The 21729-nt window shown below is 35.7% G+C and overlaps 1 protein-coding gene across 1 annotated transcript in view; it reads left to right on the top strand.

The window, feature by feature from the left end:
- The window catches only part of LOC144450227 (histone-lysine N-methyltransferase EHMT2-like), a 148885-nt gene extending 138506 nt beyond the window's left edge, over positions 1 to 10379 (top strand). The window contains exon 9 of the mRNA XM_078140819.1: positions 9917 to 10379. Within this exon, the coding sequence (XP_077996945.1) occupies positions 9917 to 9940 (24 nt within the window). The 3' untranslated portion in view covers positions 9941 to 10379. The remainder of the gene's footprint in view (positions 1 to 9916) is intronic.
- Positions 10380 to 21729: the final 11350 nt, after the last annotated feature.

Here is a 21729-nt window from a genome sequence, read left to right as displayed (position 1 = left end):
TTCAAAAAATGACATTTTCATCATCTCCTAAAATACTACCTGTCAGATTGCTTTGATATCTGGTGTGTTGATGCGCAGGGGGTAGCTTACTCAGATTTGTTAATTTCAAGTCAGCACATCTTCATTTTTATTTTTTATGATTTTTTTCTTGTAATTTAACAAAAAAATTAGTATGTTAATGAGCATTGTGACCGACGCCATATTGGAAATCAGTCGACGAGACTTTAAGTAAACTGCCACTTTTCAAAAGACACTATTGGCGTCAAACAAGCAATGTAATATGTGCTATACTCATAATTCTACGCATTGGTCGCCCAAATGACAAGTGTTTGTTCGAAACAGGGTTGCAAATCCAAATTCGGCACCCCTTCTACATAATCAGCCAGTCCGCAACATCCGGTCTCTTTTGCATACAATCTATCCTCCATATAGCGACTGTTACAGTTTGAATGGCTGCTCACGGGCCTTATTTTTTGGTATTTTCAACTCGCCGTAACTTTCACTAGAGTCCCCCATTTTAGATACTAAAACGCCTAAACCTCAACTGACATCTCTTCTTTCGTGCCAACAAAATAAATTTTGGCATTACATTTAGGAATACCGATTTTCCGACAAATTCGGGACGTATACTTGAGGCCTTGAAATTTTGACCCGGTTTTCGCTCGAGTCATAGTTTCCTCAATACGGACCGGAAAGTTTACAAATTTCACAAAAAGGTGGATTTTTATGTGTTTTAAATAACCATGGCAAGTAAATTTAGTAGGATCGTTGTGTAACGGTCCGGACCGTTCAAGAATTTTCGGTAGAAAACGACTGATTTGACCCGGAAGTTGAAGCTTGCTTGATCTGACCGGGCAATTTTCCACAACCAGCAGCAAGCAACGTGGAGTTCTTGGTACTCACTAAAATCACACTTTAGACCCACTATAAAAGTTTGATGTTTTCAGATAATATGCAGGGATCTGCCAACACCGGTCGGCACCGGTCGCTAGCGTCCGGGACTCAGTCTTGGCGGCCACCACTCAAAGGTTGCTGACCACCACCTTCAAGTGTCACAATTTGGTTACCATCGACCCCCCACACTCACTTTAATAATTGTACTTTCATTTTCTGCCCACATGGTCGCATTGATTTAAAATATAATGAAGTATTAAAAAGTGTCTTTGGAAAAGAACAATGTAGACGACCATTAATTACAATAATGACAAATACTCAACTATTTCTAAAGACGAAGTGTGAACTGACAACAGCTGACGCTATACATTGATATCCACATGTACAGTACGTGTGAATTACAGGGCAAACACGATGCTGCAAACTTTCAACTAGCATTCTTCAGCGTCGTCAAAAAAGTAAAACAGCTGCATATACCTTTTTATAAAGTGTTGACGTTGTGTCCGATCATTAGTTTTCTGTTCAATTTTACTCTGAAAACACTTTTACTTAGTAGTTTGACATTGTACATAGCACGACAATGAAAATTTCAAAAATGGTGGGTGGTGATGTCACAAACTATTGCGATGTCTCACGTATCCCGAGATTTCATCTAAACGTGATGCGTATGTGTGGATATACGCAACTTTTTAGAGTTTTGAAACTGCAGTCATATTTAGTTTGATTGAAACAACTTTAGATTTTTTGAGAAAACTAATCAAAAACTGTGATTGAAAAAAATCGATGTGCAAAAATTGAGATTAGAGTTATAAATCTGTAGAGAAAGAAAAGTTTATTAATACAATGGAATGATGAAAAAAAAATGGCCGAGTCTGCTGACAGGCGCAGGTCACAAGACACTCCGTAAATTTAAATATTAGACGATGTTATGTCTACTACAAGTTGAATGTTGTTGACAAATAAGCTTATGGACAGTGTTTTTGGTAAATTTGTTAGAAAATTGAAATTCGAATTGCCTCAAAATTATTTTAGATCCCTATTCATTATTAAAATTTTCCAGGGTTAAAGCTGTAAGACACTGGAATTATTTATAGCCAACCTCAAAATTTCTGTGTGTGTGTGTGTGTATGTGTGTGTGTGTGTGTGTGTGCACATTTCCCAGTCATTATTTTTCTGAGATTTTGTGTAATTTTCATAACAGTAAATTTTTTTATAACATGGTGACTATGGTATAAAAGTACAATATTTTACCAACTTTCTGTGTAAAATGTGTTTTATAGTGAGACATCATTTGAAACCACTAACCACTTTATTACATCGCTACCAGAATAAAAACTAAAAAGAACGGCGGAGCTATTCTGACCCATAGGTCGCTTGTTAGCTATAGGCATGGCATAGTGTCTGAAACCTAAACTCCAAAACTACTGGGCAGATTAGCATGAAATTTGATGGGAACATTCTTAGGGATGAGTAAATTAAGATTTGTTTATGACATGATGATTCCTCAGAAATATTCAAATTAGGGCTAAAAATGTGTCTTTTTGGTCAAAAACCTATAATTCCAATTTAATTTAACACGGATGCATCTGTTGGTGTATAGATGAAGAAATATTAACCATGTAATGATCTCATTAGCAATATGCAAATTAGGTGTAAAAATGTGAATTTTGGTCAAAAATTTATATCTCAAAAAGTACTTGGTCAATGAGACTGAAACTTGGTGAGATATTTCTAGAAGTGTTATTCTGCAGGTTTTCCTCAAAATATTTTGACACAATTGGCACTAGCAACCATGACCACGCCCTTAACAACAACCAAATGGCACTATATTTTGATCAAATAACAACACCATCTGGTAGGTACGTGAGTAAACATTCGAAAAATTATGCAAATATCCGTAGCAACCATGACCACGCCCATAACAACAGCCAAACAGTAGTGTATTTCACAAAGATATCAACAGGGATTAATAGACAATTGAATAAACAGTCAGCAAATGTATGTAAAGTTGCCTAGCAACAAGACCACGCCCATAGCAACAGGAAAATAATCATGTATATTGCAAAGATAACTGGAATTGAAAGACAAATGAATAAACATTCAAAAAATATACACAAATGTTCCTAGCAACAAGACCACGCCCATAGCAACAGCCAAATGATCATGTATATCACAAAGATAGCAACATAGTTGGTTAGGCAACTGGATAGCCATTTAAGAAATGAAGACCTATTGTTAGCATGGACTAGCATATGGATAAACATTTTTACAAACTGTTGTACAGTTGTGCTACAATGCCATTACTGGTATTTGTACTTTATTTTATTTACACACACACACATCCACACACACAGATAGACAGAAAGACAGATGCTGGGCGATCCCTATAGCACTACTGAGCCTCAGTTGAGTTGTGCTAAAAATGTCCTTAGCAACCATGACCACAACTATAGCATCAGCCAAACGGTGATGTATTTCACCAAGATAACCTCTGGGATTAATAGACAATTGAATAAACATTCAGAAATGTATGCAAATGTGCCTAGCAACAAGACCACACCCATAGCAACAGCAAATTGATAACATTATGCAAAGATAACAATAGGGATTAATAGACAATTGAATAATCATTCAAAAATGTATATAGATTTGCCTACAAACAAGACCATGCCCATAGCAACAGTCAAATAATCACGTATATTGTAAAGATAACAAGAATTATAGACAAATGAATAAGCATTCTAAAATATATGCAAATGTGCCTAGCAACGAGACCACACATAGCAACAGCCAAATTATCACATATATTGTAAAGATAACAACAGGGATTAATAGACAACAAATAACCACCTATACCTCGAATGGCTCACCGTGTATTACACATTTTTAAAACTGTATGGTACAGTTGGGCTACAACACCATTGATAGATTTGATAGATTTAATAGTATACTAGAAAGCTAAGAACTTTCAAAACGGTCATATGAATGTGTTTTGTTGTAGTTAAAAAAGAAAAGAAGAGGAAACCATGTCTGTCTCTGTTACTCAATAAATAGTAGAGAACTAAAACACTAAATATAATGTGATCTGATCATCAACATCTGTTACACAGTATGTACAGGAAATGATTTTAAAAACTAGTAATCAAAGGCAAGGGTTTCAATCCCCAGGTCTTACATCAGTGTTTATCTTATCAGTTGAATCAGGAGGATTACAAAGGATTATTCTTTGGTTCTAGGCCATACAACTGGTATTTAATAACACCTAACTTGTAATCCTAGATCAATGTGGGGTGAATTGTAACAATATATGAAGTTTCAAATTGTGACTTAGATTTAGTCACTTTTAACTTGTATTCATTCTCTTTGCTTACAAATAATTTCCTGTACATGCAATAACAAACAACTGTCAAATGAATTGTAAAAACAATGTTGAGTAGTGTGTCAGTAATTTATTTCATATTTTACCTCACATTACATTATAAATAACAAATATATACTGGTATTACTGTTATAGCTTTAATATACTATTGAAATTAATTGTACAGAACTGATATTGAACAATTTTGATGTCCTAATGAAAAATTTACAACAAAGGGGAGATATTTAATCAAATGTACTAATTCATTTTAAACTGAGAATATTAAAAAAAAAACTATTCTTTGTAGTACTTGTTTTTCCATTTCTTCTTTACATTATTGTCCTGTGCAAGTACACACTACTCTTGTTCAGTGAAGCAAGTTCACATTTTGACGACATGGATTTCAAATATACAAAGAGGTTACCTGTCTGGCCTCCTGTAATTTCAAATCATGTGCAAGTTGCATCAGTCATGGGCATCATCGAACAATAAAGCTATGATTATGGATATTTATAATCGAATAACAATATGTGATACAAATTGTGCAATGTAAAATGATGTATTATTATTACTTACGCATAAGCAATGTATGTGCGTGAAAGGTGAGCGAACGATCATGACTATAGTTTTGCAATAAAGCCTACTGGTGATGTGTATTTTCTGTGTTCACCTCTTTCCTTTGATGTAATAATCTTCAGATTCAACGAAAGTATCAATATAAACACTTGAAACTACTGGAAACCTAGTCTTACTCACTGTAGAACAACATTGGGTCGTGTGCCGAACCGTAGCTTCCTGCTTTACCTTACATCGATGTTTGTGGCGCACTTTCAAAACAAAGTGCGAGCATGAGCAGACGACCGATTGATATCCGTTGCTACCTAGGAATGACGCGGAAGCACTCACTCATATTCATATGTTCCCTCTCCTGAGAACGTCCCTACTGTCGCCGCCAAGACCTCTCTTTAAATCCATTTTGATGAGCGAATCAGGTTGCGAGATTGGTGTTCGAAATAGAGGAAGCAAGCTGCTTCGGTGAGAGTCAGCTAAATGTCGGCGGTAAGAAAGGGAAGGGGACTCCGAACACCATCAATATTGAATAAGTTTATGACATTGCGTTTACCATATAACCACAGGGTTGTTAATTCAAGTTTGTTAATAAAAGGAAGCATTTTCCAAAGCTGATTATTTTGTTAAATTGGTATGATAAATTGGTTTAAAGTTCAGTTAGTCAAGTGACCGGTTTGTCAAGGTTATTTGACCCTGGTATAAGGGTAGGTTAGCAGGGAAGACATTGGCGATAAGTCCCCTGGTCGATACCTAGTTTACTGTTGTTTTAAGACGTTTGGGACTGGCTGTTGGGGTCCTCCATCAGTCGCAGTTATGTCCAACAAGACAGCATTCTCGCATTTGTTTGGCTAAAAAGAGCAGAGATGCTAGTATTTCAATCACATTATGATCAGCAAGGCTATTTTCAGCCTTGCTTTTAGAGGCAGAGGACTTCAGTTTAGTTGTGAGAAGTATGTCTTTAAGATTTTTGTTTTGTTCTATTCTGTGCTATGATTGGTTTGGTCAGGTAGAGTTGGTTCAAGGTTACATTATTTTCTAGCAGTTCCCAATGTTTTGTTAATGCACCTTTTAGTTTAGACGCTTTGATGTTGGGACTATATATGTTGTTTTGAAGACCAGAGGAATCTTTTGAGTTGGTGTCTGATTTTAGAAATGTCTCCCTATTCTCATAATGGACCCAACGAGCAAATCACTTCTGATTTATTGTATCCTCTTGTGTCAATTTGTTTATGAAGAATTTCAATTTGTTTTGGAAATCTTCTTCGTTACTGCACGTTCATACCTCATTGTTTCAATTTAATAACAACCATTAAAGACTGAATTTGGGTGACATGTGTTTGGGTGTCTGTGGAGGTACTGAAAAGTGTCAGTCGGTTTGGTGTAGTCTGGATGACCAGAATGAACCAGTGACATGTAGGTATATACAGGGAACATCCTAGGACATCCTAGTGCTAGGAAGAAGAGCACAGCTATACCAACTGTGTGCATCACAGCCCTGTTACAGGGTATATTTTTCCACAGACCTGGTACATGGTTGTGAAAAATAAACCTGTTGAATGGATGTGGAATACCGCCTCTGTGCCATGACTGTTTTGCACATCCCAGTACTGCATATCTAGCACACAGTTGTGCACATGCAATGTACATGTAACAGCTATGGCGGAATAATACCCTGTTACAGTAGCAACCCGTTTGCTCATATCTGACTAGCATTGCTCACATAGATGGTACATGGCTGTGGGAAATATCTATATTACAGCTATGCTATAATAGCTGGTACATGGCTGTGGGAAAAAGCTCTTGTACATGGATGTTGTAAAAGCCTATGATGCATTGCTATTTTTCACATCCATGTTACATTGATGTTGGCATACCAGTTACAAATCTAGGTATGTTTATACCTAGTGTGTTGGCCAGAGTTGTTACATGGATAGTGTACACATAGCTGATACAGTCACTGTGGCTCAACTGAGCTGGTACAGCTATGTGCACACCCCTGTCCTAGGCATGTGAATGTCACAGGGTGTGCAAGGTTCCCTGTGTAGTTATGAACCACATATTACAAAATTGGTAACCGTGAAAAAAAATTGCATTGCTTCTGCATATGGAAAAATAATTTAATGCAGGATTGACAATAGAAAAAAATTGCTGTTACAGTGATGGGGACAAAAATTGCTGCCATACCTATTTCCTCCTGCCCCCCCCCCCCCCATATCAAATGGTTCTCCCCTAAAAGCAAGATGGCAGCCGCCATCCATGGAGTCGTCAGATATGCCTAGCATTCACCTTTCAACAACTGGTAATGCTGACATACAACTTCACAGCCTTTATTTTGAGTTGAAGCAATCAACAATGGATGACGAGAATACAATGTGGAGAAAATAAATCTGTAGCGGTAAGTTTTTGTGTATTACATGTAAAACAAATTTCCTATATACGTACTGCATATAGTTTCATCATCAATCTACATTGTCATTTTAGAACCGAATATGACAGCAGACCATAGATTGACCAATCAAATTTTTCGTCAGTTTTGATATGGTGTTGATTGATACTTGCGTGTCACCTAGAAATTTGCTTATTTTGAATTTGATAATGAAACAAAGCTGGTCACTCTGGCTTTATATGTGATGTCTTGTTTATGTTTGTAATGTAACAAAGTTAGAAATTTGGCAGTAGATTTATCAATGTTGAACACTGAATGAGATAACTATCTAAATCAGAAATAAGGTTATAAAATAACTTTTATTCATGCAACTACCGTTATATCACTCTAGTAATGTAATGGTTGAGTTGTTACAATGTAGAGATCATACAGTGATGGATCAATTCATCATCACCACCACCACCACCACCACCACCACCACCATCATCATCATCATCATCATCATCATCATCATCATCATCATTTGGTACTGTTGATGTAGGTCAGTGACCTGTACAAAGTTTCATTTGGTGAGATGTAAGTGTCAATCAAGTGTGAAGTCTCCACGCCTGTAGTTTCTGAAATATGGGTCAATGGTATAGTTATACTGAAATGGTGCTGATTTCCAGTATTTATGAAGTTTTGATTTGAAACAATCAATGGTCGGTGCATTCACAACATCTTCAGACAAATTATTCCAAGGTCGGAAGACTCTATAAGTGAAAAATTGACTCTATAAGTGAAAAATTACCGGCAAACTTGAAAGAGTGACCACGAGTTGAAGGGTTCACTACAATAGTGAGGGAGATTGAGTTTTGTAGAAACCATGTGTGTATTTATAAACTTCAATTATCGCCGCGAACACATCTGTAAGTTAAATTTGGTAACTTCAAGGCTTTTAGTCTGTCAATGTATGATAAATCTTTCATTCCTGGGATCAATTCTGTAGCTCTTCTTTGTACTGATTCGATGGTGTTGATTTGACCAAAGACAAGTATGAAGACTTTTTGTCTGTGATTTGATTTGATTTATATGGTGTCCAAACTGAATAAACATATTCAAGATGACGTCTGATTAGTCTAGGATACAGAAAAATAAAAGTATCCTGGTCGAGAAACTTGAAAATCCTTCATACTATTCCCACTAGGCGGTTTTCTGTTTGTACAATCTCGTTTATGTGTTGGTCAAAGATTAGTTTAGATTTCAACTCGACCCAGTTTCAACTCACTCCAATTTCAGTGCATCAGATTTGTGGGCCGATTGCTTAGTTTTTTTTCATTATGTGTTTCACATAAAAATTCTGGTTTTCTTACAAAAACGATGGATGGATAAACCAAGTACAAAGTCAAGACATAGTGGATGCATGATGTTCTATGCTGTAACGTCTTTTACATGTATAACTAATGATAATAACCGTATGTGACTTTTACTGTTGTGCTGTTAATTTTTTCACATTCACCATAAACGGTTATGTTTTGGGTGTGAACTATAAAAAATCCTATGAGAAAATGTGATTTGACAGCAGAATGTGGCGTCATAATGTGAAAGTTTTAGATTCATCAGAATGTGAACATAAATTCAACAAAGTTCTATGTTCCTATCACCTCCTGTCTTTTACAATATTATGAAGTGAAAGTGAAGTACTGTGATTTAAGAGTTTAGATTTATAATACCTCTCTTTCACTGTCTTGTTTCAAAAGGAACGTGACATGTAAGAAGCATATAATTTTGTTGAATTTATGTTTTACATCTGAAGAATCTAAAACACTCAGAAACATCGTGTCTCTGTAGTTTATTGTCAAGTTACACTTTTTCATTGACTAATTAATAGAATTAATGAAATTGTGTTGTCACCCCCAAAACACTCAATTTGGGTCAGTATGAAAAAAAAACACCATGAACAAATGTATACATAATCACATTTCTGAAAATGTATAGTTTCAGATAGTTACCATCGTTATTTACTGAGCATCTTTCATTTTAATGTAGGTATTATCATTGTGACAAGAAACACAGTATGCATGGTCTCGGTTGATACTACTCAAATGAATCTCGGTAGAGTCATTACCAGTAGTCACTCTTTCTGTTGTTGTGTCAGGTATTATGAAGTCATCAATACATTTATCAATTACTATTTTTATGTACTCTTTCATGTTCAAGTCATTTGATTTTCATGTTCAAGTCATTTGATTTTCATGTTCAAGTCATTCAGCATTAGGATGGTCACCACAATGAATGTACTTGCTCTTCTGTGCTCTTATGGTCAATTCAGCACCACCAAAGTGTATCTCACCACATTGTTGATCAGCCTCATTGGAGACAGTGGCCACAAAGTCTTTACTAATTGGGATAAATCACATTGACTTAAAGCAATTGATGGGGAGAATGGGCGCCATCTGTTCATCCATCTGTTTGCCTGTCCATCCGTAATATGTCATTTCTCAGACATGCAATATGCTGCTTCATTCATATAGGTGACCACATATCATGTGGTACATATGCAACTCACTTTGTTTTGCGATATATGCAAATTTGACCAAATGACGGCCATATTTGTAGTTCAAAATCCATATTTACTGCATAACTCAAAACTGTAATACCCAGACAGTCCATTCAAGGCATGTATGCTGATAACTAAAACCTGATTTTTTGTTCTTCTTTAAATACAGAAAATGAGAAGACCATTTAGCTAGGGATGAGAAAAGACATTGTGGAACTATAAGTAAACATCCATCGAGATTCTACATCAAGGATGATACCATGTCTGCTTATATTCAGAAAGAAGACACAAACCCACATAGATGTGATGAAGGAATGACTTTAGTGATAGTCAAGGTCAACAGGAACATGAATACAATTTCTTTTCAAGACTGACGTGAATTAGCCAAAATATACAATCTTGAATTTTGACCAAAACCCAAGACCATTTAATTTTCACTGGGAAATGCTTACCATACTACATTTGTTTTTTGATGTGTTACCAGTGTTGGCAAGAAATATATGTATTATGGACAATTAAGTTTCCACAGAGATTTCATTTATGAGAGGATACATGATTGAGTGTCAGAGTGAATTGATGGGGACAATAAGGAATATTTCATCACTATGGTACTCTGTAATATACACACTGCATCTAAGTATACAGTACTATATGATGTGTGATATCATAGTGTCTGTAATATACACACTGCATCTACATACTCTATGGTGTGTGATATCATAGTGTCTGTAATATACACACTGCATCTAAGTACTCTATGGTGTGTGATATCATAGTGTCTGTAATATACACACTGCATCTACATACTCTATGGTGTGTGATATCATAGTGTCTGTAATATACACACTGCATCTAAGTACTCTATGGTGTGTGATATCATAGTGTCTGTAATATACACACTGCATCTACATACTCTATGGTGTGTGATATCATAGTGTCTGTAATATACACACTACATCTAAGTACTCTATGGTGTGTAATATCATAGTGTCTGTAATATACACACTGCATCTACATACTCTATGGTGTGTGATATCATAGTGTCTGTAATATACACACTGCATCTAAGTACTCTATGGTGTGTGATATCATAGTGTCTGTAATATACACACTGCATCTAAGTACGCTATGGTGTGTGATATCATAGTGTCTGTAATATACACACTGCATCTATAAAGTACTCTATGGTGTGTGATATCATAGTGTCTGTAATATACACACTGCATCTAAGTACTCTATGGTGTGTGATATCATAGTGTCTGTAATATACACACTGCATCTAAGTACTCTATGGTGTGTGATATCATAGTATCTGTACTATACACATTGCATCTAAGTACTCTATGGTGTGTGATATCATAGTGTCTGTAATATACATTGCATCTAAGTACTCTATGGTGTGTGATATCATAGTGTCTGTAATATACACATTGCATCTAAGTACTCTATGGTGTGTGATATCATAGTGTCTGTAATATACACACTGCAGCTAAGTACTCTATGGTGTGTGATATCATAGTGTCTGTAATATACACACTGCATCTAAGTACGCTGTGGTGTGTGATATCATAGTGTCTGAAATATACACACTGCATCTAAGTACGCTGTGGTGTGTGATATCATAGTGTATTTAATATACACACTGCATCTAAGTGCTCTATGGTTTGTGATATCATAGTGTCTGTAATATACACACTGCATCTCTAAGTACTCTACGGTGTGTGATATCATAGTGTCTGTAATATACACACTGCATCTAAGTATTCTATGGTGTGTGATATCATAGTGTATGTAATATACACACTGCATGTAAGTACTCTATGGTGTGTGATATCATAATGCCTGTAATATACACACTGCATCTAAGTATTCTATGGTGTGTGATATCATAGTGTCTGTAATATACACACTGCATCTAAGTACTCTATGGTGTGTGATATCATAGTGTATGGTACCCTATGGTATGTGATATCTTAGTGTACTATACTGAATTAAATCACTCCAAAATGTATCTATTTAGTTCAAACTGATTTTTGTGAGGTCAAGGTACATTTTACTGATACATGTACTTCATGTTATTGTACATATTATGTTGTTGTATATTTCATAGGCTTCTACACTGTCTCTGGATGTTCAATGTTTTCATGGTCATTACAGTTGCACACAAACAACACAGTCATCCAATTCCCACCAGAAAGTTGTCAAGGTTTGGCAAGACTTTAATGAAACATTCTTTGTAGTCCATGGCCTTGCCCTAGTAGAAATATCTCACAACAGATTTTGTAATGATTCAAGTTGTAGAAGTGAGTAGTTTGGTCATCACTGCCCAATTCGAAGAATGATACTTAAAGGTGCATCTTATCGCATATACATGCAATGTTACTTGTTATTATAGTCACCCAGAGGGGAAAATATTTACATTGGGTTCAGTCCATCTGTCTGTGAGTGCATGTGTGTATTCACCCTCATATCTATGGCACGCACCAACCAATTTAAACCACACCTGGCACAACGGTAACATACTATGTGATACATATGCACGTCAATTTGTTTTGTGACTGAATCAAATATGACCAAATGGCAGCCATATTTGTTGATAAATTTCACAATATGCATCATAACTTTGGATGTATAAATCACACTGACTCCATTCAAGTGCCTACCCTCATATTATCAATGATGAACTTTCTAATGAGACATTGACATTTCACTTTGAAAAACATTTTCAAAGTAAAATAACCAAATTGTTTGTTTCTACATTAACTCAAGAAGTTGAATACACAAAAGACACCTTTTAAATGTCTATACCCAAAGGTAAGCTTCCGTTTTAAAATCTTGATCTTTGACTTTGATCTCCATATTCAAGGTCATATAGCAGTTGGTCAATGAATGATGCTGTTTTGTATCTAGAGAAACCATAAAAAAGTGTACAATAACATTGCCATATAACACAACAATTGGGATGGGGGATGATGTCTTCGACTGAAAGCTTGTTTGAGTGAAAGCTTGTTTTACATGCAATTCTACATGATATTTGAGTGCTTGTCTGACCTTATAATAAATTATCTTTAAAAGCTAACATTTGTTGTATTGAGTAATTGAATGAACGTATGGCGGGAAAAGTGTATCTCTTGAAAGAAAATGAGCAACACAAGTGTCTGAATATGATTAAATGTATGATTGTGTCTTACTATTTGATGTAGAGGAACACATGAATGAAAATCATCAATGAATAATGGAGAAAATCAAAAGATACAACACAGGAATGCCACCTACTACATGTATGCTTTCATAATGCCATGCACAAAATTTAGAAAATGAATCATTATTTTAAATGCCTGGTGCTAAAAGACCATTTTCAGAAGTAATAATGTAATCCAACCATTAACCTTACCATCACCTATACCTGGGCAGCGTTATAAATGAATGGGTAAATACAGGAAAGAGTATGTTATCAGTGCCTGTATTGTAAATATTTGACTATAATTCTGAAAAATACATGATAAAATGTGTTTTTAATGTGTGAATTATTTGTTAATTTTTTTATAACTACTCACAACAGTGAAAATTTAGTTTCTTCGTTTCAGATTACCTGTTGTAGAGGCAAAGAATAATTAGGGATTTCTCCCACCCAATGTTTGTAATAAATGGTTCTTTATTGTCACTGATAATAGTACATTTTATAAAGCCTAAATGTACCGCGCGTGTCAGCCATTCTAAACGAAAGTACTGAGTAACCAATATAATAAGATTGTGTGTCAAAGTGGATTTGGAGAGACGTGATGAACGTACTGCTATGACGCAGTTATCACGGCGCCCTCTGGAGAGGCAAATTCATATGAACATGGGAACAGAAAGTATGAAACCACTCTCAAAAAAATCTAGACGTTACCGACAGGGGGCACTTTTTACCCAGTGTCACAAAGAATGCAAATGCTAACCTAAATTATGTTATATAATATATATTTCGTATGGATGTACTAAACCTTCATGTAAACCAAAAACGTGAAAAAGGGCAAAAATGACATTAGAAGTGAAGCGAGACTAGACGAGACATGCTAGTAGCTTGGACAGCAATCTTGCTGGGTGTACATAGAGGCGCTGAGCTCTAAACAACCTCTTCATCAACACCACTCGGTTGAAATCTATTGAAACAATAGATCTTTATTACACTCACAATAACATCATCTAATCTGAGTACCGTGACAGCACAGTACAGCACAATGACAGGCAAGGAAAAAAGCCTTGTCCATGGAACAATACAGTAGTTTAATATACATGCTGGTTCTAGACAGATTATCATTTCACCTTAGCGTGTTTACTTTGCAGTATATCTCAAAGAATTATCAATGCATTTACATAATATTTAGTAGAAAGATTACCAACGAGCACGCGTCTGATATGATTTTGGTTACATTGTATGGTATGATACCAACAAGTCTTGAAAACTGTAAACATTGTAGCAGTAATAGAGAGACGTCTTTCTAGACTGACTACCTTTTTATTTCAAAACAATTTGGACCAGCTGTCCTTGATACATCTTGCTTAGTCTATCAGGAAAACATACATGTTCGTCATTGTTTTCATGAGTGCACGATCTTTTAGGTTTTAGGTAATTAAATCATCTGCAAATTTTGTCATGATTTTATCTGAAAATAGTTCTATGAAAATAAAGAAATTCAAGTACTGGAGGAAATATAGTAGATGTGCAAGTGGAAGTAAAAGAAATATATTGACATGGGACATGCACAAGAGGAAATACTTATATAAATGTTGAAACAAAAAATTGTTGATTTTAATTTTGATATTTATATAAATGTTAGAGCAATAATTCTTCATATTGACATGTCAAAATATTATGTGATTATGTTAACAATTCTACTTATAATAACTGATCCAAAAAAATCATGTTATGCTATATTAATCCAGTTTATTATGGACAGAACAGTTTTGTACCTGCAGAAACTTGCAAAGTAATATTTGTTGACAATGGCCATAAGCAATGAAAAAACAATTGATTGCAAAGGTGCATATGTAGACCACAAAAACTATCAACTATGTGAACTCACTGGACAAGTAAAAGGTTTTCATGAATGAACAATTCTTTTTTCACCTATTGAACAACAGCGAGCTCAGGCTCAGTTTTGTTTACAAATACAAACAAACAAACAAACAAACAAACAAACACAATTAAACCGACAAATGAGTAGGACAATCTATTTTTTCCCTGTCCTTTTCTTAGAACAACTTGGACAAAACCACTTAACTAGTATCTCGTGGAGAATACAATGCCTGAAAAAAATTATCATATTTCTTTATCATCTGCTCCATGAAGATTTCATCAAAATACACTTGCTGAATTATTTCACCCACAGGTGACCAAATAACAAAATAGCTACACGGAATACCAACTAAAAACATGTGTAGCTGGACTTGATAAAAATATGGATGAGTTCACTTTAAAACATACTTTCCATCAATGTTTTGCATACAAAATGATGCATCTGATTCTGTTTGCTTTTGTGGAGTCCTATCTTTACATTTGAGGGGACACTTGACTTCAACTGTAAAAATTCCATGACACTCACATGTAATTAAAGCATCAGGGGAACCAGCAAGAAAGGGATACTTAGTGTTTCGATACAGACCACATTGTAAAATTACAACTCCTACATGCCAATCATTTATTAGATGCACTTTCAAACTTTCAATGCATCTCCTTCATGAATACAACCATAACATTTGAAAATTTGTGTTTAGAAGGGTAACATATATTGAGAATAAGACTCTGGGACGGCATACCTGGATTTGTACAACACAAATTTACTAGCAGTAATCAAACCTGCACGCTGCCTAATTAGCCCCCGTCGGACGAAGTCCGAGGCGGGGGCTTTATAAATTGGGTTCTGTCCGTGCGTCCGTGCGTCCGTGCATGCATGCGTGTGTCCGTCCTCAGCCATATCTCGAACAATCATGGACCGATTCCTTCCAAAATTGGTACATTCATAATTAGATATGAGTTACATATGCACGCTGATTTTCTTTTGGATGCGATGTGGTTTAGCTGATTTACAAACATTTAAAATAGTTCACATGTCTGTAACAATAATTTGTAGAGTAAATTGTACATGTGTATGAACATGGGTTCAGAATTGCAATAATCGAATTCAAATTTAGATTATCGAATTCAAATTCAGATTAGATTCGGATGTTTGTAAGAGTGACTTTTGTTTTTTATATCTGCATCGATAAAAGGTAAGGAGAATTATTATTCTTTATTGTCAATGTGCTTTGGATAATTATTAATCTTTATTGTCAATTCGCTTTGTACCAGTATGAAAACTAGTGCACACTTCATTACATACAATGCATTTCATGCTGTGCCAATCATAATTGTACATTTGTGGTAAATGGTATGTGTGTAAATAAAGCTTTTGAATGAAAGTTGTAAGCGCAAGTATGCATATTTGTTTATCAAAATCATCAAATATGGCCGGAAAACGGTTTATTGTACTTTTTGAGAATTATTTGGTCCCTATCCAATTCGTCTAATATATGAATATGTCTAATAGTGTGAATCCAAATCTGAGAATATTGTGCAAGATCGCCAACGTTATCCAAAAAGAGGCTGATGACGTATGTGCTTTAGATTTCATTCATGAATTGTAGTGCTCGCACAAAATTTCTTCCATTCTCCACGATACAGTAGATTCCGTTGTAAGTTTAACCCTACATTATTGTGCGGTAAAGGTAAGGGAGTTCGAATATGTTTTCTTGCATTTGTGACAGCATGTATACAACGGGTTTACGTTTAAAAAACAGGGGTTTCACTTCGTTTACAGCCGTTATATTTATACTATAGTTGGGCGCCGTTTGACTGCATGAGGCCATGACCATGATGGAGACATTATAGTATTTTCTACACCAGTTCTAAACCGAACTTGTTGTGACCGTGTATGTCGTATAAGCATACTTCTAATTTGCAATGTATAACCTGTTTATTTTCTGCCAATCGACCCGAACGGGATCGCGAAACCAATGAACGTCAACTCGGAAGTAAGACAACTTATATCAGTAGTGTTTTCACAAGCCATGAAACAGTTGCAGTATATATCCCCGGCCGCCGTGTCCATGCCCCTAGATCGACACGTCGATGAGTTGTAGCAATACTTCGTAGAATCACGATCGATGTTGAATTTTCTAAGTAATGCAAAAGTAACTGAATACATTATCCAGTTTATGATTTTAGGGACACGATGAATCAATGAGTGTACGTACGTTACTCGTCCGCGTTTCACTAGGCTGTGGTTTGGAATGAAATTCTCAAGCCCCACAACCAAGCCTGAACACGACGCTAAGTCAGACACAACATTCAATTATCATTCCAAAACCACATGGCACCATTAGATGGTGTTAATTATCATAATTTATACGTATCCATTGTTGGTGATATCCAATAGTATTACCGAACGTCATACATGATATAAAGTAGTATTAGTTTCATGGATACCCGGGAAACATAGTAATACTAGTTACTGGTGCGTCGTGAAGGTGGGCGACGCGAAACGGTTGCTTGAATGACAGCTGGGCGATGTAATGACACAGCCAACTTTGCTTTAGAGAACAAATACGGAAGTACCGTTTGCCTTCCTTTTGGTCATCTTTTCGAACAAAGCAGTTATCACGCTTCCTAAACAAATATAATAAAATTTGATGGTCCGAAATGGAAAAGTGGTGGTCCTGTGGACACCGTTAACTTAGACCCCTATAGTCACTTTATCAACCTATTTTTTAGCCTTGACATACATGACCCCAAAATGAAAGGATTTTCAAAAATTAACAAGACCAAATAAGTATGCCATTTTCTCATGCCATGTTGACAAAAGTTGACAGATGTTGATATTTTTGCATGCTCTTTTTGTCTATTTTATGCACAGAAATAACTCATTGGTATGGTAACAATTTTGTATACATAAAAACAAGCTTTTTCATACACTTACCAACACCTTCAGTCCACATAAAGTGCACAGAAACAGAGTGAAAAAAAAAGACAATCTTTCTCCAATGAAATAGTAATTTTTACTGAATACAACATGAGTGCCATGGAAACACTTACCACATTATTATCTTTACCTGTTACTTGATATTTCACCCTCAGCAAGGACTTAAAATGTCCAAGTATCATGTTTGAGTCTCACAAGTCTAACTTACTTACAACTTGTCTTACATATACACAGTATTAAGGTAAAAATGTCCTTGGGTAATATGGAAATTATTTTTAGATAGAATAACATTGACATATTTTCACCAAAAAAAGCATGATTTCCCACGATTTGTTGTGTCACGTCACATCTTACCTCAATGAGGGACAAACAGATCACAGTTGTAGAGGTGAAATACACTTTAATTCTATCAAGCACATTTTGAGTTTCGCCAAAATTCTAATTTAATGGGTATACAACTTATGACATCTATGCTACTGATAAACTTGAACTTTTTTAAGTGCATGGTACAGATTTGGCTAATGCATGTTTTCTTGTTATCTTTTGCAGATAGATGATAGTGAGTAAATTGTTGGATCCTGTACTGGTTTACAAGCATACAGACACAACAAAGGCACACACCTTGCACAACAGACATAAATACAATAACAAAGTTCTCAGAACCCGAGAACACTCTTCAGTTGAGGAGGTTAAAGTAGGATTTGGGCACCGTCCCAAATTAACTGCTGGTCTGAACATAGACCACTAGAGAACTAGAGAACACAAAGAGAACAAAAGCAAAGACAACAACCAAAATCTAATAAAACACATGTGATAGGACAGTACATACATACATAAAATAAAAGACAGGTGATAGGACAGTACATACATAAAATAAAAGACAGGTGATAGGACAGTACATACATTATTAGAAACTTGTCCTAGAACTCACTACAATATAAGTTGTACCAAGGATACAAACACTTGAAAGAACTAGAAATAGAAAGTTCAATTGTCTTAGTTTATATTTCAAATTACTGACTAGGTATTAGCAATACAACAATCATGGGAATGTGTGTCCAACAATACAGGCAGTCTGTAGGAAGTTTTTATTCTGTGCACTACATGATCAATGTAAAATTAACAAAGATATTGTCCTTCCGCTGCGCTTGTATTCTTCACCTTTACTTGTATTATAATTATTACACCAGGATGTTGCTCCTGCTTGGAGGTGATATAGAAACAAACCCAGGTCCTCCAACACCAAAACAGACTTGCCCTGGTAAATTTGCAATTGTTGGTAGTATACATCAAGGTTCACCCCAATTTTTGATTACTGAATCTGGTGCAAGTACATGTTCACAAGACACACCGTCAGTCTGTGTAATTTTGACTTTTTATTGTACACCATCCCTAAAATTGACACTGCACAATGAATAAAATGTTCTTGTGACTCCACCATTGTCCTTAACTTAAAACACTGTTCCTCGGTCATTACAGCTATTAAATCATATTAAGTCTCAAACATCCACTGCGGGGGCTGTGTCATCTTCGATGGCTTGTTTAAACATTGGAAGTGGCCTGTTTACGTATAGCAATTTCTATGTCCTCAGCCTCACTTTTTGATAAGGTCATGTTTTCATAAACATTGTCACACTTTATCAAAAACTCATTGTACAGGAGGTCATGGAACAATGGGTTGTAGCGTTCAGTGGGTTGACTAGCTTTGTTGACATTGGTACAAATTACTTGTATGTGTCAGGATGTGTATACGCAACACAGCACTTTTTACTCCTTTTAGTCACGAAGTCTTTTAATTCACCTTGTTTCAATGGTGGTGCAGACTTCGCTAGCGGGGCTTTCCCTGTAGATTTGTCACTAACGCTAACCACACGTCCCGTAACACTGGAGTTGCACAGGTGTTTGAATTTCTTGTTTGGTCTGCCGAAGTTGATCTTTGATATTTCCTCAAAGGTAACCTTTTTCAAGGTTGGTGGGAGCCATGAGCAAATTTTTGAAGTACATGCTGACATGTCTGTTCTCCTCTTGAATTGAATCACTGCATCAATGTAGAACTGGTCCGCTCCTACATGTGAACATGGAAGTATAACGTGGGTTGTACTTCCATGATGTGAACAAGCTTCACCAAGCCCAGCCATACAAATACAATGAACGGCAATAACTGTGGCGTCCGCTTTGAGTGCAACCCATACGGAGTTCAGAGGCGAAGTGAAGATACATTGTGAATGTCATACCTTTCAACAACCAGAAATCCAGTGTTTTGATCATTAGTAATTTGGATTTGTTTACACATTACATCAAAAGTTTGTCCAGTAACAACAAATTGATAAACATCTAAATTTTTGTACAATTTTAGTTGTGAGTGAATGTACAGATTCGGCTTGGTAATGAAATATGCATAGATGTCAGCATATGTTACCTCTGACTAGACCATACCCATAACAACAGCCAAATGATTACTGAAAGATAACAGCCGGGATTAATTGAAAACTAGATAAACATTCAAAAAATGTATGCAAATATTCAATCAACTATACAGTTGTCCTACAATGCCATTGCCACTATATTTCATACAATCTAATACATCACACTTCCATGACGTGTGGCAATTCTCTGAAAACATCCATTGCGGGACTGAGTCATGTCCGATGACTGCTTGTTTCTATTTTGTATTACTTTCCAATAGAATGTCTTCGGCATTACCCTTTTCCAGAATTTTCAAATTAACATCGAAGGAGTAATTCCATTTGGCCAGATAAAATGACATCAGTTTACTGATTTGTAGTGACAGTAGAAAATTAGAAAATTAGAAACAATACAAAAACATAGATTATTAATTGAAGGATGGAAATCAAATTTGGAAATTACCCTTATTTCTAATTTCTTTATTGAAGTGTATATTAAAAAATAACTTGGCCACTTGATGGCATGCATTGGGAACATCAAATTCAGTAACATATTCCGACTTCATCAATCAATGCATCGAGACAGTAGACGAATATGGTCCGTCTGCACTCCAACCTGGTGATTTCCTTGTAGTGGACAATGCTCCAATACATCATAGTCAGGTCATTCAGGCCTTGGGCATTTGGCTAAACGCTCAAGCAGGCACTCAATGTATCGAAGTAATATCCACACCCACATACTCGCCAGCATTCAACCCACCGTAATTCCGTGTTAGTAAAATCAAGGAACGCATCGAACGTCCTTCACTTTCTCAACTGGCTTATGAAAACCTACCATTTGCTATATACACCACGACCGAAGACCGCAGCCGCAGACACTCGAGCATTCTACAACGCAACAGGATACATTTTCGTGTGACGATACATAGTTTTACAAATATATTATCAAAAAATTGAGAACAATCTAATACATTAAAAACGATGGAGTCCTTAATTTACATATGTATTTATACAGTTACATGTAAATGTTGCATAATTGGTTGATACGGAAATCTGTGGAAGTCAAGATGTATAATATTTTATGCTACAATCAAGTCTTTTCTGTCTAGGGGGTTGTAATGGGAAATGTGACAAAATAATATACAATATAATATGTAATCTCGCAAAACAAAATAGAAAATGGTGCGTAAATTATTTTGTCGCAAAATATCACTTGATAATATCATTTATGCTATGATTGATAGTGTTCACACTTATTTATTTTATGACGCAAAGAGGAATACTAGTGATCTATGTAAGTTAATGTAAGTTGTGCGATATTACATAGAGTTTGAATCATCACCATATGCCTTCAAAATAATCAAAAAATGTTGTGTTGCGATTCTGACTTTCAAGTACACCTCTAGTAAATCGCACACGTGTGGTTTGAGATTCGGTTGTCAAAATGTAACAACAAGTTCGTGATACTTCCGATTTGTTTCATAAATAACGAGGGTGGTCAAAACCATTTGGTACAGGTACTCCTATAAAGTATGACATAGATGATCTATTTTTTTTAAAAGCCTCAAGAGAGG

This window comes from Glandiceps talaboti, chromosome 19 (genome assembly GCF_964340395.1).
Source record: "Glandiceps talaboti chromosome 19, keGlaTala1.1, whole genome shotgun sequence".
Classification (NCBI taxonomy): Eukaryota; Metazoa; Hemichordata; class Enteropneusta; family Spengelidae; genus Glandiceps; species Glandiceps talaboti.
The sequence above is the reverse complement of the archived record's forward strand: the minus strand, read 5'-3'. Positions and strand labels throughout refer to the sequence as shown.